Source organism: Xiphophorus maculatus, chromosome 10, assembly GCF_002775205.1.
Source record: "Xiphophorus maculatus strain JP 163 A chromosome 10, X_maculatus-5.0-male, whole genome shotgun sequence".
Classification (NCBI taxonomy): domain Eukaryota; kingdom Metazoa; phylum Chordata; class Actinopteri; order Cyprinodontiformes; family Poeciliidae; genus Xiphophorus; species Xiphophorus maculatus.
The window spans coordinates 24,206,732-24,223,971 of NC_036452.1; the positions used below are offsets into that span (position 1 = coordinate 24,206,732).

Here is a 17,240-nt window from a genome sequence, read left to right on the forward strand (position 1 = left end):
TTACAGTGACTCTGAGGCAGCCTCTGACTGAAGAGATGGTGGTTATATAATGTTGCCTGAAGAGGATGATCAGGGTTGTTGTTAATGTTCTTGATTTTATGAAGAATCCTGTTGAATGATTAGATTCAATAAGTGGATGTTTCCTCAGTTGGATGTCATGCATCATCCTGGCCTTGCAGACATTCTGGCAGCAGAGACAACAACCCGGTTCTGCTGCACACACCGACTGGCTTCTAGATCCAGCTGAGCAGAACGGACTTCTGATTGTTTTTAAAGCGCATTAAATAGTAATTTAATCAGGTTAGGTTTTCTTGTTTGTATTTCAGTGATAGCGATACATGTGATTCCTGTTTGAATTGAGTGTTTGTTTTTTTGTAAGAGGAAAATAAGAGAAAGTAATGTTTCGTATTATAAACAAGTTCCTGAGTCCATGTTTCATATGAGCTGAGGTGAAGGAGGTTGGTGGTCAAGTGGAGAACTTCACAGTGTTGGGGTCAGTTGTGTGTTTGATATGTTACTCCTGAAACGTGTACTGCAGACATCACTGCACTATTAATGCATGCAACAGAACACACATTATATATATATATATATATATATATATATATATATATATATATATATATATATATATATATATATATGAGATATACTGTATTTCAGGTGCTCGGTCCTCTTCAGTGGACGGTGTCCATCATTAGCATGTCCACATGTCCACCAGCTGAATCTGGTGTTTGAAGGTCCTGATCGCCTCTATAGTGACTCCCTGAAAGGACACAGGATGTAGACGGAGCCTCTGCTGTCAGACATCCACCGCTATAACTACAGATACTATATATATATTAGTTATCTATATGGATTTTTGATGGATTCATTCAAATATTTGTTCTTATTAATATGCGAAATTTTTGTTTAAACTGAACGAATGAAATTATTATTATTATTATTATTATTATTATTATTAGAAGAAGAAGAAGAACTTATACGATGTAACCTTGCTGTTTGTAGGGAAGACTCAGCAGCCATCATAGTGATCACCATGAGGGAACACACCTGCAGACAGGTGTTACTCCATGACACACATCAACATGGAGGAAGGTGGCGCCAGCTGCCAGGGCGGATGGGAGAAGTTATCAGTAGATTTTGGACAGGAGTCTGACGCCAGGAGAGGCTGGTCGGATCAATATGGCGCAAATATTGGCCGCTGAGAGCTTCTTTTAAGTCTTCAAGGCCGCTCATTTGTGTGTTTGCTGACTTTATCTAAATTACGGCCGTTAGAAAGTAGCATGTAGCGGAGCGCGCTTTAACCACGTTATCGAGCCACTGGATTTATTGTGGGGACCCTGAGGCCCTCCCACGCCGTGGTGGGGGGGTTAGTAGCTCTGATGGACAATAGCGCGTGCAGGAGGGGCGCCTGACCTGCCGTGTCCGTGCTGTAACTCTGAAACCCAGGAGTCCCAGGTTATTCTTTAACACTTACTGAAACCTGCTTGACGGAATAAACATGCACTTTGGGAGCCATTACAACAATTTGCATTTATTGCCATTATCATCACTTCACTGGTGATCTCCTGATACATGAAATTCACGGGAAACCTCCAAACATTCAAATTATGAGTTAATCTCCCTCCATTCAGCTGCTGTCCACAGTGGATTGCAGCTGAATCCACTGTGGAAGGCGTTTAACTTCCAATAATAAAGATAACACTCCAAACTGTTTGAGACCTGAGGGTAAATCCAGGGCCAGTGTTGTGGTTTAACATGGCCTCCTGTCAACTGACAACCTTCGTTCTGCAGAAAGCGTTGGTGCTGGCTGCTGGCAGATAGGACAGGTGTTACACCAGATTCTGGGACCAGCACATATTCAGTTTGGTTTATTTAAATTGTTCCGTTTCATGACAAGTGTTGCACAAGACAGTCAATTCAGCCATATTAACAGATTCTAAGCAAAATCTGTTACTTTTGTTATAAACCAATGCAGTCAAATTCAGTTTATTATTCCTATTGCTTCAGTTTTCTATCTAAGGGAACCCAGCAGACTGATGCACTCATTGACCTGTGATAGTAGTCATTTGCATTTTGTCGTTGGATTTCCCTCATACTGAGCAAGCATGTGGCGACAGTAGAGAGAAAGAAATGTCCTTTAACAGGAAGGAATCTTCAGTGGAACCAGAACCAGCCTGGCTGAATGTGACCTGCCGTCTGCAACGACCGACTCAGATTCTGAGAAGACAGAAACCCCAGAAGAACTCGTCTGATCCTGATAAATAAAGACTCTGAATCCTTTCTACACTCAGGAACTCTAGGATCCAGCAGTAGACCGGCAGTGAGAGCAAAGCGCTCTGTTAGAAACGTTTGGAACGATACAACGTCTGATGGAACTTGACTGGCTTGAAGAGCTTAACATGTTAGAAGACAAACTTCAGTTTCTGTTCTGGATTTCACAGGAAGTAAATGAAGGGAGGCTAAAATAGGAGAAATACAATCTCTCTCTTTTTTTTAACTTTAATCAGAACTCTTGCTGTGGCATATATTGTGGCTCCAGGGGGCGCTGTTAAAAAGCAGGACAGAAATACAGATTGCTACTGAATCAGAATCAGTTTTACTCGCCAAGTTTGTGCACACAAAGGAGTTTGACTTTTACTTTGCTGTTCAGTGTTCATCAGGAGGCAGCCTGACCCGTATGGGATAGAAACTATTTTTTTTTGGCAGCCAGTTTTTACAAACTCCTGAAGGGGAAAGTTCCAACAGTTTGTGTCCATGATCTGTGGGGTATGCAGAGATGTTAGCTGACCTTTTCCTGACCCTATACCTTTAAAAACCCTGGATGAAGATTGGCCCGTATGATCCTATTTGCAGACCTGATTGTTTGCTGCAATCTGGCCTGTCCTGCATGGTGGATGAGCTGAACCACAATGTGATGGACGAACACAGACACATGTAGAACATCACCTGCTCCTGCGTACTTCTTAAATTGCCGCAGGAAGTGCAGTCTCTGCTGGGCCTTGCTTTTTCTTTATTACGGTCACAGCTATGAAAATATGTAATCATATGTGTTCCGATCGTCTTGAGTCAATTATGGACAATCACAGAATCTGGTGTAAATCAGAGCAGAAAGCTGACCTGTGTCCCAATGTTACACATGAGTGTCTGGTGTAATGTTTGGTTATAGAGAGCAGTCACAGATAATCTCAGTTCAGCTGAGTTTATTCATACGCTAGAGTCAATTCATATATATTTAAAAAAGCCAAACAAGTCCAATACACATACAGTAGAGTAAAAGTTATTATAATTTAATCTTGGTATTTTACATTTCAAGCCAGTAGTGTACAGATAAAGATATGATTGAATAGAAATAATCATTATTTCCCCTCAGTAGGGAAATTCAGCAGCAAAGTGATTGGGCACCTTGAAGAATGAAGACTGATACAAATGTAGACATATAAAAACAGAAGAATAACCTAGACTGAATTTCAGAATCAGAATTTCCATTCAAATCCAGTAATGCAGTTCTACTCAGCTGATTGAAAAATAAAAACACAATACAAAACACATAAAACACTGTAGACATTGAATTCATTTTTTTGATTATTTGATAAAATTGATAGTAGAACATTTTAAAATGTGACTTCATAAAGTTGGATAATCTGTAGCAGACTTTTAGAATAAAGTCAATGACACAACGTAAGTGATTATTACCACGAAGTGAAGCTGCAAGTCAGTGACTGTGTGCAATCTGCTGCTGGGTTTCCTTAGATAGAATTTTTTTAAACTAATTTGAATAATTAATCACTGTACTGAATTAATTAGAATGTATGTATGATTGAAATGAAATTAGTATTTAATTTTTTTGTAAAGTGCCTTTAAGCAACATTTGTTGTGAGTTGGCGTTATATAAATAAACTGAATTGGACTGAATTAACAGTCAGCTAAGTTTACCAGTGATTTAACACATTAGTGGAAAGACCGATAGTCTATTAATGCACAGAGCAGATCAACCTGGAGCCACGCCAGAGCTAACAGCCTATAGGACAACAGATCACTACAGGTGCTGAATCTGATGACTTTGTATTTTGGTGTTTATGATGTAAAGCACTTTGAATGGCTTTGCTGCTGAAATGCGCCGTACAAATAAACATGATTGACTGATCTGTAATCCAGACTCTTCGTAGAAATTAAGACTAAATAATAAATCACTTACAATTAAAGGTGTTTGTTTTTGATTAGGAAAGTAGTCAATAAAGGTTTTTCTTTTCTTCACAAATGAATCCAGGTTACATTTTGACACTGAAATGAAGCTTCTGGTGGATAACGGAGCAACTCTGGCTCTGGAAAAAAAGTTCGTCTGATAATGGTTCTAAAACTATTTTTGATATCTTAATAACATTAAAATGGGAACCATACTTAAAAAGCTTTGGTTTAAAAACACGTTTAATCTATTAACTCAGTTCTCGAAAACGATTCTTTTTCTAGGAACATACCTCTTTCTTTTTTATTCATCTTCTGTAAAAGATGCCAAATTAAGTCATTTAAATATGTACTTATTTTGTTGCCTTTCAGTTTAAGGCTGAACTTTAAAAAAAGTTTCTTCTGGTCTGTAGCTGAGTGTTTAAAGGGATTCCTGCAGCCGTGTGTCATTACACTATACTGAGCTGCTGAAGCGATGTGACCACATTAACTATATTCTCAGTATTCATCTCATCCAGCTGATATTTGGGCTTTCAGACCTGAGATTCTCCTGAAAAGCAGAAAAAGAAAAAATAATCTCCCCTCACTGCGGGGCGAGTTTGGGTCTCAGACAAAGCCAATCAGAAACGGCCACCAGCCACCTGCAGGAAGTCGGCCGTCCATTTATCTCCTCCCTTCTGCGCGTGCAGTCAGATAACAGACCCAGCGGTTGGATCGAGTGTCAGCTGGCCAGCAGTCCGACCTGATGGGCACCAAAACACTGTAACGGCCCCTGCGCAGCCCGGGGACCCTCTTGGTTAGTGGAAGTGGGGAAAAGTGCGCTCAGCTTCAGAGCTGGGAGTTACAGAAGGCTCTGGATTGAAGACGTGAGAAAAGTGTTAGATTTATGCTAGAAGAGACGGAGAGACGTAGCGCGTCCGCAGCGGCACACACCATGAGCGTCCCGCTTTACGCACCGACCCCCATCCAGCCGGCTCACCCGACCCCCTTCTACATCGAGGACATCCTGGGAAGGACTGGCTCGGCCGCCATCTCTTCACCTTCGTCTTCCTCCTCCTCCTGCTCCACTCCGGTGATCCCCACACCGACACTCCCGTCAGCGAACTCCTCCTTCACCAGTCTGATTTCTCCCTACCGGACACCGATTTACGAGCCCACGCCGATCCACCCGGTTCTGTCCCACGCCGCGCTAACAGCGACTTACGGCCCCGTCGGAGCCTTCAGCGGCTCCATCTACCCGTTCCACCAGCAGCAGCACCGCTCCATGGGGGAGTACGCACAGGCGCTGCTCCGACAGGACCCCCTCGGTGAGCAGAGACCAGCGCCCCCTTTTCACTTTCTCCATTCTGACAGTTGTTTAACTGACAGCTGGTCTCTTTCCTTGTGCGTAAACTTTGTTCTGACTCAGGGTGGATTCTTCCACTTCATCATCAAGTCCCATTGTTACTGTTACTGAGCAAAACTGTGTTTTCGGGTTTCCATTGACCGTTACATTAGTTTGTCTTCCCATTGTTTTGTGTGAAAACATATCTGGGTAAGGGTGTCTGAGTTAACATATCATCATTTCCCAACAATCAGGTCTAAATATGATCAATTCTAAATTCCGGCCTCTATGACTGTAACACCATTCTCTCTGACTCAGTGCAGGCGCTTTTCTGCGTTAACAAACTTCGTTTCAGTGCCAACGAAACCGTTTTTGCATGAGTATCACGCTTGGTGGTGCATATCGAACTTCAGATCTTCTCCAGTTGCATGTTCGCTATGTGCAAAAACACATATACGCACGCACGCACGCACGCACGCACGCACGCACACACACTGTGCACAGGACCACAACCAGCTGGAGACTTTTGCACAGTTTTCCAAAGAGCTTCTGCGCATGATGGCTGACCACGCACACGTGAGTCACGCTGTTATTGTGACAGACAGTTAGGGCCACAATAGCTTCAGGCATATCCATTCAGCGCGCTGGGGTTGCGCTGGGGGCCCTGAGTGGCCGACCTTGACTTGTTCTCCGGGGGCCCATTGTTCTGGAAGATCAGAAGAATCTCCTCTATCATGAGCAGCTGACTGTTGGTCTGGAAACGTGATGATTGGTGTGATATCAAGCAGGCCTGGCTGGACTCGGCTGAGTTCAACTTAAATTAGATATGATTGATAGTGGGTACAGGACGGTCCTCTGAAGTATAGTGATTTTGGGTTAGTGAGCAAGCCGGGCCTTTTTCCGTTCATAGCGGAAGCTGTGAGCCTGTCGATAGGAGTAAATCTGCTTTCAGAAGCTGTTAAATGTTTTCCTGTCTCACCCCGGCCAGCCGCTTCCTCGGGAGGCCGCTGCACGCTGCTGATTATTTTATCGACATCCTCAATACAGACATATTCAGGAAACACTCGGCCTCTGATAGCCCGGGATCCGTTTTTCACATATTGTTGCACTTCCTCTGCCGGGCCCTGCGAGGATGTGGCTGACTTTCTTCATGGCAGGCGGCGAGGCAGAGAGAGAGGGTAGGGGGTAGGGGGGGGGGGGGGGGGGGGGGCGCACAGAGAGGGGCCCCGGGCCCGGTGGGACCCCCACAGCAGAGATGGAACAAGAAGAGCCTCCGGGTTCCAGACTGTGAGTCGCATGACTGCGGCTCATAAACTGATCACCTCTAAAGAGACTCCAGTTCAGTTTGTTGAAATTATGTAATAATCTGGTTATTTTAATAGAGGTCTATAATTATTATTTTTTAAAAGAGCCGCTTTGATGTCAAACGGGTTTATGCAAAAACTGCAACAAAATGTACTTTATTTTACTTGTAATAAAAAATATATAAAAGTTTGCAAATAACTCTAAAAATGGAGTTTTGTAGTTGTTTTGTAACAGTTTGTAATTGTTCAGCGGAGTTGATTTTAGCCTCCAGTGGGACTGATTCTGGTTTCTGTGTTTCACGTTCCTCCAGTTTTGTGATGATTAAACTGAAAACCGTCTGAGTGGCGATTTGATGCTGAAATCTGAACAGATGTGAGTCCAAAACGTCTGTTTTTGGTTTCTGAATGATTATTCAAACAGTTTATCATTTAACTAAAACCTTCACAAAGAGTCAACACGAATGGTTCCTCACCATCCACTGACAGGATGTGACGTGCGTTCGTTTGTTTGTTTGTTTTGCCTTATAAACTATTAACAGACATTAATAGAGAATAATTGCCGGATACTAGAGTTGAGCTTGTCTTGTATATCAGGCCAGTAACACCTTTTTTGGCCTTTCCACAGCCTTAGACCATCATTGTGGTCATAAGAGGGTGAAAATGCCGCAGATTGCATGAAAAGCTGCACATGGCATCATAGTGAGTGAGAGCAGAGGCCTGCTCAGTGGATAGCTGCCCTCCTCGTCTGTAATCACAGCAGAAAGCAGGAAGCACATGAAGCGGATATTTGGCCATAGTTTTCGCTCTGTCACGACCTTCCTGAAAAGACAGCATGCAGCAGGCGGCTGGCTGCTGCTGTTTGTTCCACACCATTATTACTGGGAGGAAACTGCGCTGATTCCGCACATCTATGCGGCCCTTTTCTCTGCTGAAGCTCCCAGTATTGCTTTCCTAATATGGGCTTCCTGTATAATCCAGGATGCAATTAGAAATTCTAATAATCACATATGAAGCTTTGTTTTTGTTGTGTTTATTTCTTCATATTTTCATTTTAATATTGCGTTTCAGTTTGCTCTGCTTTCTGTCTGTATTGTTGAATTGTTGTTTTCCTGTGAAACATCTAACATCCAGCAGCAAAACTAAAGCGGGAACCGTCTGATAGGGCCGGGTCACCGAACAGAACCCAGCTGATAATGCAGGTGTGTGTGTGTGTGTGTGTGTGTGTGTGTGTGTGTGTGTGTGTGTGTGTGTGTGTGTGTGTGTGTGTGTGTGTGTGTGTGTGTGTGTGTGTGTGTGTGTATGAAGGGAAGCCCCTGCTGTGGAGCCCGTTTATCCAGCGGCCCCTACACAAGAGAAAGGGAGGCCAGGTCCGGTTCTCCAACGACCAGACCGTCGAACTGGAGAAGAAGTTCGAGACGCAGAAATACCTGTCCCCTCCGGAGAGGAAGCGTCTGGCCAAGATGCTGCAGCTCAGCGAGAGACAGGTGAGGAGGCCGAACCCGCCCAGAACCGACCGAACTTTGTTTCATCTCAGCCTTTTTCCTGCGGGAAGACGGGAGCTCTGTCTGTCTGGCTTCAATAATAATAATAATAATAATAAAAATAATAATTATTATATATATATATATATATATATATATATATATATATATATATATATATATATATATATATATATATATATATATATATATATATATATATATATATATATATATATATATATATATATACAATCTGTTTTAAATATATATACAATCTGTTTTAAATATATATACAATCGAGAAAGGTTTAAAAATCCTATAAGCCGCTGAATGCACCTCAAAGTTATGCGGTTTTTTGTTTTTCATTTAGTCATAAACGTTAGCTTCGTATTCGATTTGAAAATAATATTTGATCTGTTTTTATCTAGACTTGGACAATTATTTCTCCCCTTTTTATTTCTGACCGGGACAAACAGCAACCCGACCCGCTGCGGCTCCGCTGGTTTTCACTGGCGCTAAAAGTAAAAGACGATTATAAATCCAAATGTTCCATATGGGTATGAATAATTTTGGGATTACTAACTGTGAATGGACAATTTTTTTACGCTGTTTAAAACAATAGTTGTTTAATTTTAAAGTCATTTCTTAATGCGAGAGGACTGACTGAACAGCAGTTCAGAAATCTCTCGTTCAGTTCGGGCTGGATGGGCATGACCTCCTGGACTGTTATCGTTCAGTCTTTTTAAGAGATTCTCATGCTTTATGTTTAGTGAAATTAAACTATTTTAAAAGTGTGTTTATTATTATTATTTGACCTTTATTCATACAGGTTTTCTCATTCCAGCAGTATAACTCAGGCTCTCCGCTGCAGGTTAACCTGAGTAAATAAAAGCATCAAGTCTGATGAGCTGCAGGAGAATCCTCCGCCTGACGGGCGGGGAGGATTGTCCAAAAAATTCAAAAAATAAAAAAAATCAAACGACACAACTTTCGGCCAAGGCATTTATTTTGAGTTGAATTTTAATTTGACATTTTTCAATTCAAGTCTTTATTTTAACCATTAAATGAATCTATCCCATGTGTCATTTTTGCATTTCCCGTTCACATTTTTTCACAACACTATAATTAATAAATGTTCTTTTTTTATTCCTTGATGTTGAAGTTTCAGGTTTCAGTGTTTACCAGTAAACTGACTGACTTGAAGCGCTTTTCTAATCATCCCGACCAAAGTCCCATGCATGTGTCATGGTGCTTATGGCGTAAGCTAATTTGCAGCTCATGGGCTTTTCTAATCTAAAAACTATCAGTAAGTGAAATAGTAATTAAATAGTAAAACTTTCACTTAATAGTAATTAAGTGAAAGTTTAGAGCACTTTAGGCCTGCTCTTCCCACGGACCCACAGTGAGGGTCACAGTGAGCCTACATGAGGGTCATTCTTCTAAAATATCTACTTTTTGCCGATTTTACATCCAAAAACAAAACAAATCCAGCATGTCCACGTTCAATGTCCACCTGTCGATAAAACCAGCAGACAACAACTTCAAAACTAAGAAAATTACGCATTTATTATCATTGATAAAGCGAGGACAGGAACTGCCGTTCATAGCAATAGAAAAGCAATTCTATTTTCTAATAATTCTTTGACCTTTTATAAAATATATGAATTTGTGTCCAGTGGAAACAGGCAGTGAAGAGACAGCTAAGAATGATCAGTGACCATACGGGCTACTTTCTATTCTATTGTTTTTAAGCTAAGGCCTAGCCTGTGTTTAAATTGTATAGCGATTATTATTTTTTTATTGATATTCTTATGCTTTATTATTTGATATTATTTTTAAATAGTACAAATTTGAATCACATCATAATTTGTCAACTTTGTTTTCTAAGTGTTAAACATTATATTGACTTTCTTTGTTGTTTAATTCTGAGAATGTGACAAATAAAAATTTGTGACATGACAGGCAAAGAACATCCGAGTGTTTTTGTGTTTCAGGTGAAGACGTGGTTTCAAAACCGACGAGCCAAGTGGAGAAGATTAAAACAGGTGAAGAGCTTTTTAAACAAAGTCAGCATAGAAACATCCGTGTGGGCTTTAAATCCATCTTCCTATCTGTGGCAGGAAAATCCCCAGGGCGGCAAGCGGGAGGTGGAGGACGACAGCGCGCTCGGGAGGAACTGTAAGTCGGATAAATTGACGGAGCAGGTGGGGATCCAGAGCCTGGAGCACCGGCAGACAGGCCCAACCCCACTCCTGACCCCCGGGGGTCACCGTGTGCACTCTGGGTCTGTACAGTCCCCCACGGAGCTGGACTCTGATGTGTCCGATGATTCAGACCAGGAACTGGATATAGAAAATAACAGTGAGTTAACACTAAACCCATAATTGTGCAGCGTAGGTCAGATGGCCTCTCATTGTTCTGGCTGGACGATGAACTCTGTTTCTAAAACTTGCTTTATGTGCCTTCCTGGGAAGTAGGAATGCAGAAATAAGTTCAAATAAAAGACTCAGCCCGGACTTGGAAATGTTTTCAGTTTTTTGACTGAACCTTGTATTGCTTTATCTCCAGCCATGGCTAATGCTGCTTTCTGCAGCTCTGATTCACAAATCTATTTAACATTCAGTCATCAGTGCTGTGTTTACCTCTTGTATATCATGTATAATAGTTTTTGGGTTGCATTAGTAGTGACTACTAACGATCACTGTAAATATATGGTATTTCCCTCTATCTTTTATTGTGTATGTTCAAATTGTTGTATACAAATGAATAATCAGTGAAGCTTACGATGTACTTTTGGAGTCATGTTTAAGAGTCCGTTTTCTTATCTGAATAAAAACATGTTAGCTTACATTTAACATAAATGTCATTTTTGTTAATCAGGACAAAACTGCTTTTAAAGAAAATCTATTTTTAATTTACCGTTAGCTGTATGACTGGATTTTTACAGTTTATGAACTTCAAATACATGAATAGTACTAATAAATAATAATAATAAATAAATAATAATCTACATTTAAATGATAAAATATATTAACAAAGGAAAAATACCAATGTATATATTTTCTTAATATGATAACTGGATATTAATCCTGCTGTTTACATAGTTTTAGCTGACTAAGGTGCACAAATGTATTTGTATGAAAACTACTTTGAACCATATTTTTAATCAAATTAGATGTTTATCTCGATGTGCAAAATCTGTGCAGAGTTCAAAGAAGACTTATTTGTATGGATTTTAGTAAACTGACTTTGTTTCAGTTTCTGTTTTGTCTTTTTGCTCTTTATTCTTGTTGCACTATTGATCATAGAAAAGATTCCATAATCCCAAACATCTGAGCGACTCTGTCCAAATGTTCTTTAGCTCCTGTCTCAGTAATTGTGATATCACCAGAACACACACACACACTTCCATCTTTTAATTTAAACCTAATCACCGTTCTTCACTGAGCTGCTTCTCTTTGTTCCCAGATGTTGAAATAAAGACAGCCACAGATTAGCGAGCCATTCGGTCCATGTCGATTGTTGTCCCATCGCCACATCCAACTTCAAATAGCTTATCAAGCTGCCATGCAAACAGTATGAGTGGGACTTTTTCAGTGAGTAGATTAGGTTAATGATTGAGTGAACCTTCAGAGAAGCAGGAACAGAGAGAGCTGATAGACATGCGACAAAAACCCGGGTTGTTCACATGCAGGACATTTTCACAGGAATAAAAAAAATGAGCAGATTTCAAAATAATCCTAAAAATTCTTTAAATGCAACCCAGACCTGTGACTGTGTGTGATAATGTGATGCATATCCAGTAATCAGCTTGTTTGGGTGACATTACTGCGGTTCAATGGCCTCCACATGCAGGACTATTCTACAGTCAACAGAACATTCATTGATCTCAGCTTCTGTATTGTGTAATGGTTCACAAATTGTGCAGAGTAAAGTCAACATTTGAAAGAAAGCACACACAGTTGGTAGGTGAAATGTTCAGCAGCCACACACACACACACACACACACACACACACACACACACACACACACACACACACACACACACACACACACACACACACACACACACACACACACACACACACACACACACACACACACACACACACACACACAAATACAAAGGATATTGATAAAGAAATCAGCAGTGATCACAGAGGTTTGTTTTCTGACATGATAAAAAAGAAAGCGGCTTTTATATGAAGCTGATGGATTTAAGCAGAGCCAGTCTTCCTCGTTTGGTCAATTCAAGCACCAAATGAAGAACAAATACAAGGTGATTAGAGTCTAATGACTAATTCACACACATACATTTCAATGGAATGTTTGAAGAGGTAATGAATGAGTGAGGAGTATTGTCAGTCAGCCCAGTGTGTGAGGGCGAGGTGAAATCTGACTGTCAATGTTTCCCTATGAGAACACTAACTGTAATCAGAAAACAGACAGTTATGTCTTTATTCGTTCATATGTAACGCTCGACATGTTTAATGAGGAGGACTTGGAACTGAAAGATAATCAGATAAATAAAAAATCAGATCCCAGTGAGCTGGAGTGTTTTAATGAGACATTTATCCTTTTTATGCTCCCTGATTATGAAAGCTGTCATCTTGTACCAAATGTTCTCCTCCAGTGTATATTTGGGGGAGCAGTTTGTTGCCATGTTTCTATGAATGGCAGTGCATTTAAAAGTAAAATAATGTAATTTATTTATTGCTTGTTTAGATATTGAGCTCAGTGACAGAGCAGAGTGAGGAAATAAAACAGAACTAACTGAAGTGAAAATGATGAGAAACAATCAGATCCTGAAATTATATGGAGATTAGACAGAACAAGTCCACTAAAACACACCAACTATATTTTCCTGTATGTGTGTGTGTGTGTGTGTGTGTGTTTGGTGGTATTGATGGACACAAGTTAATGTGTGGATATATTTGAACGACTGAGGAATGTGTTGACTGTTGACCTTGGCCAAATGGAAGCCATTATCTCCCCCTGCTGAGCCCCCGCAGCCCCCCCCCCCCCCCCCTGACTCTGTTAAACTGATAAATTAATGAGGGACAACATTGCTCACATCGATACTGGTGTCGCCAGCCGGGACAGAGGCGCATGTGGAGAGGACACACAACAGAAAAAAATGGCAAGACTTTGATGAGAAGCTACTGCTTAACTGTCTTTATGTCTAACCCAATTTCATTCGTTTATTTCTCAAAGTCAAAAGAATATGAGTAAAGATAAAAGTCAAAAGCCAGTCCCTCCACTCTGAGCCAGCCGGCCTCCAACACTTTGACAATTAGAAACATCTGAAGGCAGCCTGGTAAAAAAAAAAACCCTCCTTGTTCTACGCTTTGCTTAGAACAAGGAGGGTTCTGGCTGTTGAGAATCGATTGCTTCCTTCTGTGGACATTTTAAATTTGACCAAATTGCTAACATTTGTCCATGATGTATGTAATGCGCCAGTTTGACACTATGAAGCTTACTGGAAGTTCCCTGTGCTGTAACCAACCGTCCTCCACTGTGAAGAAAGAACTGGTCTAAATGAGGCAACTCCATCCATCCATCCATCCATCCATCCATCCATCCATCCATCCATCCATCCATCCATCCATCCATCCATCCATCCATCCATCCATCCATTTTCTAACACCCTTGTCCCTATTGGGGTCGGGTAACCAACCAAGAGGCGGGGTACACCCTGGACAGGTCGCCAGTCTGTCGTAGGGCAACACAGAGTCAGACAGGACAAACAACCAAGCGCACACACACACACCTAGGAAGAATTTAGAGAAACCAGTTAACCTGACAGTGGGAGGAAGCCAGAGTACCTGGAGAGAGCCCACCATGCACAGGGAGAACATGCAAACTCAATGCAGAAAGACCCCGGGCCGGGAATCGAACCCAGGACCTTCTTGCTGCTAATGTTAATTCAATATTTTGGAAGTGTGACCAACATGGACTGATGGGCTTCGTTCACTTCCTTTGGTGGCATTTCTAAAACTACAGGCAAATTCTAAAACGGCGCAGAAAATTGATGTCATCCTTCTGTTCTCTGATTGGCCCGGTTGAACCTGGACTGCTAGAGGTTTTGGCCCATGATGGTATTTGTTGTTCAAATCTAAACATGTCACACAAGCAGAAATCTAAAATCTAAAATATGAACCATTTGGATCACCTAGCAAGAACGGAAAGCCACAAGTGCCACAATTAAATGGATTTTTAAAAATCCTAAAATAGAGTTTTTTCATGTGATTATTTTTATAAAACTTGACACCCGTGTGTCTGTTAATCCATTTTATCTTAAGAAAATAATAACTCTATAAACTTTCTTTAATATAAGTCTTTTGCAACTATTTCATATCTATTTAGCCAGTTATGAGTTTCAGAACTTTGTGAATTTATAATATCTGTCCCCTGTCTAAAGTCACTCAGTGTGGCAAAATATACTACAGTATAGGTGATTGGTCTGCAGACAAGTTTCTGTGCAGATCTGTTCAGGAAAGTCATTTCAATTCATTCAAACATACATTCCAATTGATCCTAGATATCAAGCAATTAATCCAGTCCAGTTCATTATTCAGATTAGCGCATATGGTTTATTATCTAAGGAAACCCAGCAGATTAAATTGAGTCATTGACTTGCAGCATTCATTCCTCCTGGACCAGCATCGTTTTATTGTTGACTTTGCAGTAATCCCTCATACTGGGTGGTATTGAACAAAGTGACAAGGGAATACACAGATTCCGTCAAATTGATTAAAGAACTGCATCTCATCCCCATATAAATATAATATGGGTTGCAGAATATATTTTATTGCATCTGTTCAGTCATTTGGCCACCTTTGAGCTCAAAGTTAATTAGCCGGATGATGATTTGTGTTGAAGGAAGGCAAACATCTCCTCTGATGTGTCCCTTGTAGGAGCTAGCTGCGCTCTGCGCATCTTAACGGTGACAGAGGCTCACTTTGGGATGTAGCATGTGAGAAAAATGGCTCTGCACAAGATTACATTGATTTTATTTACATTTTAATTTGAAACAACAAAATATAGACATATTGCACTTGGGTCTGATGGACAAGAAGAAATTATCCTCTGTCCTCAGACTGAATATGACTGACAGTTGGGACTGAAATAACTAACTGAATGTAGCTGGATTTGATTAGAACCCATCTGCTTTTATAGAAAGTGCTCTGAAATGATTTTTATGGAGTGATTTACTTCAATAAAATAGACCGAGTCAAACCTTTTTCAGTTAATGTCATAGCTCTTACACTCTTTGTATGAATGTGTGTGTGGGGTGTGTGTGTGTATAACATCAGTTTTTTTTTTTACCTAAGTGCCTGACAGATAAATGATCCACTCTTGGAAGCCATCATAAATGGTTTGCTTTATCTGTTGTGTGTACAGCGACACCCTCTGAATGGAAGCATTTTTGTTCCTTTGGCACCGCAGTCAGTGCGGACTGATGCACATGACCCATGTGCATGTCCACCCCTAAAACCATCCAGTGGTGTTTGAACAGCTACAGAATGCAGACTGTACGATGGTATTTATCTGGTATAATAGAGTCATAAATAATTCATTTACGTTATGAAAACGTCTCCTTCTGTTCTTCAGAATTTCTCTGATAGTTTCCTCGTAACACCACACTGACATCCATGGAGATTATTCAGCAACACTAATGAGGTCATTTGTACCCAGAATAGATTAAGTTTGAAGGCTGCATGCTGAGTGGACAACCAAGTTAATGCTGACACAAGTGCCTAAAATAAAGAAGTGAAACCGTTATTTACTCCAAAGAAAACTCTAACATGGGCAGCATCAAACCTGCAGCATGTGATACAAACTAACTGTCTAATTGAAATATCCAGAGAAAAGTATAAATGTTTGAGTCATCTTTATTTATCTGTTTGCTGCTATCATTGTTAGCTAGATGTGTTCAATTATAATTTACATACTTACATAACCAAAGCAGAAATACAAATAAAACACAAAAAACGAAGGATCATGACAATGTGGCAACAGACAAATATCATCCATGATGCTTCCAGTACGTTGTTGTAGTATAGTTTGATATGAAATACTAATTACTACACAGCAAATTCAAAAGTGTTAAATGTTTTGGTGTTAGTAGAGTTTATGCAAAAGCAGAGTTAATTTGACTCTAACAGAGTCACATTCTGTTTATGTAACTCTGGGGTGTATCATATTAGTAGTTAAAATCCAGTGTTAAAACAAAGTGTTTCCGTATCAAATCTAGAGGTGTTCAAATGGAATCAGCAACTCTTGACTTCTTAACTCTGAACTCCTACAGCGGCTGTAACACTAAAGGATTTCCTTCACTGACTCCGGCCCAGAATCACAGGTTCCCACCGACAGAAGCCAAGTCATTTCAGGACAATTTACTTTCCACATGTCTGAGTTGTTCACTGTGCTTGGTAAATACTTTTTTCTGAGATGGTTTATAACTATTATTTTGAGTTGAGATCAAGCTGTATGACAGACATCACGTTCGCCACACGGCTCGGTGTTAGGATATTTAGCTTAGCATGCTGAATGTTTGCGGAGTATAAGGGTTGAAAAAAAAAAAATCGAGCCGGTGAACATTCAGTCAAATTCTTGCCTGACGAACAGATCAAATGAAATGAAATCAAATCTGACAAGGTTAATTTGGGCCTGCTGGATTTGCTGAGTAGGATTATTTCTAGGTATTACCACTGTTGTATTATTGCTAAGTTCTGTTAAAAAAGTTGTGAACACAATCTGCATTAAAGGGCAATGCTTGTAGAATCTAAAATTTACTTGAGATGGATCAAACAACAAGAAATCCATGCAATGGGAGAGAGTTTGTTCAGTGTTCAGCAACCGAGACAAAAACCCAGTGACTTACCTGAGTTTGACCACTGGCAAAATCCTTATTTCTAATATACTGGGATAAATCT

The 17,240-nt window shown here is 40.4% G+C and overlaps 1 protein-coding gene across 1 annotated transcript; it reads left to right on the forward strand.

Annotated features, from left to right (window-relative positions):
• Nucleotides 1-4,562: 4,562 nt before the first annotated feature.
• hhex (hematopoietically expressed homeobox) lies at nucleotides 4,563-11,562 on the forward strand. Its single transcript, XM_023341478.1, has 4 exons — nucleotides 4,563-5,495; nucleotides 8,122-8,300; nucleotides 10,295-10,345; nucleotides 10,421-11,562. Exons 1-4 carry the CDS (start codon nucleotides 5,075-5,077, stop codon nucleotides 10,682-10,684), a joined length of 915 nt encoding a protein of 304 aa, XP_023197246.1. The 5' UTR covers nucleotides 4,563-5,074; the 3' UTR covers nucleotides 10,685-11,562.
• The last annotated feature ends 5,678 nt before the right edge of the window (nucleotides 11,563-17,240 follow it).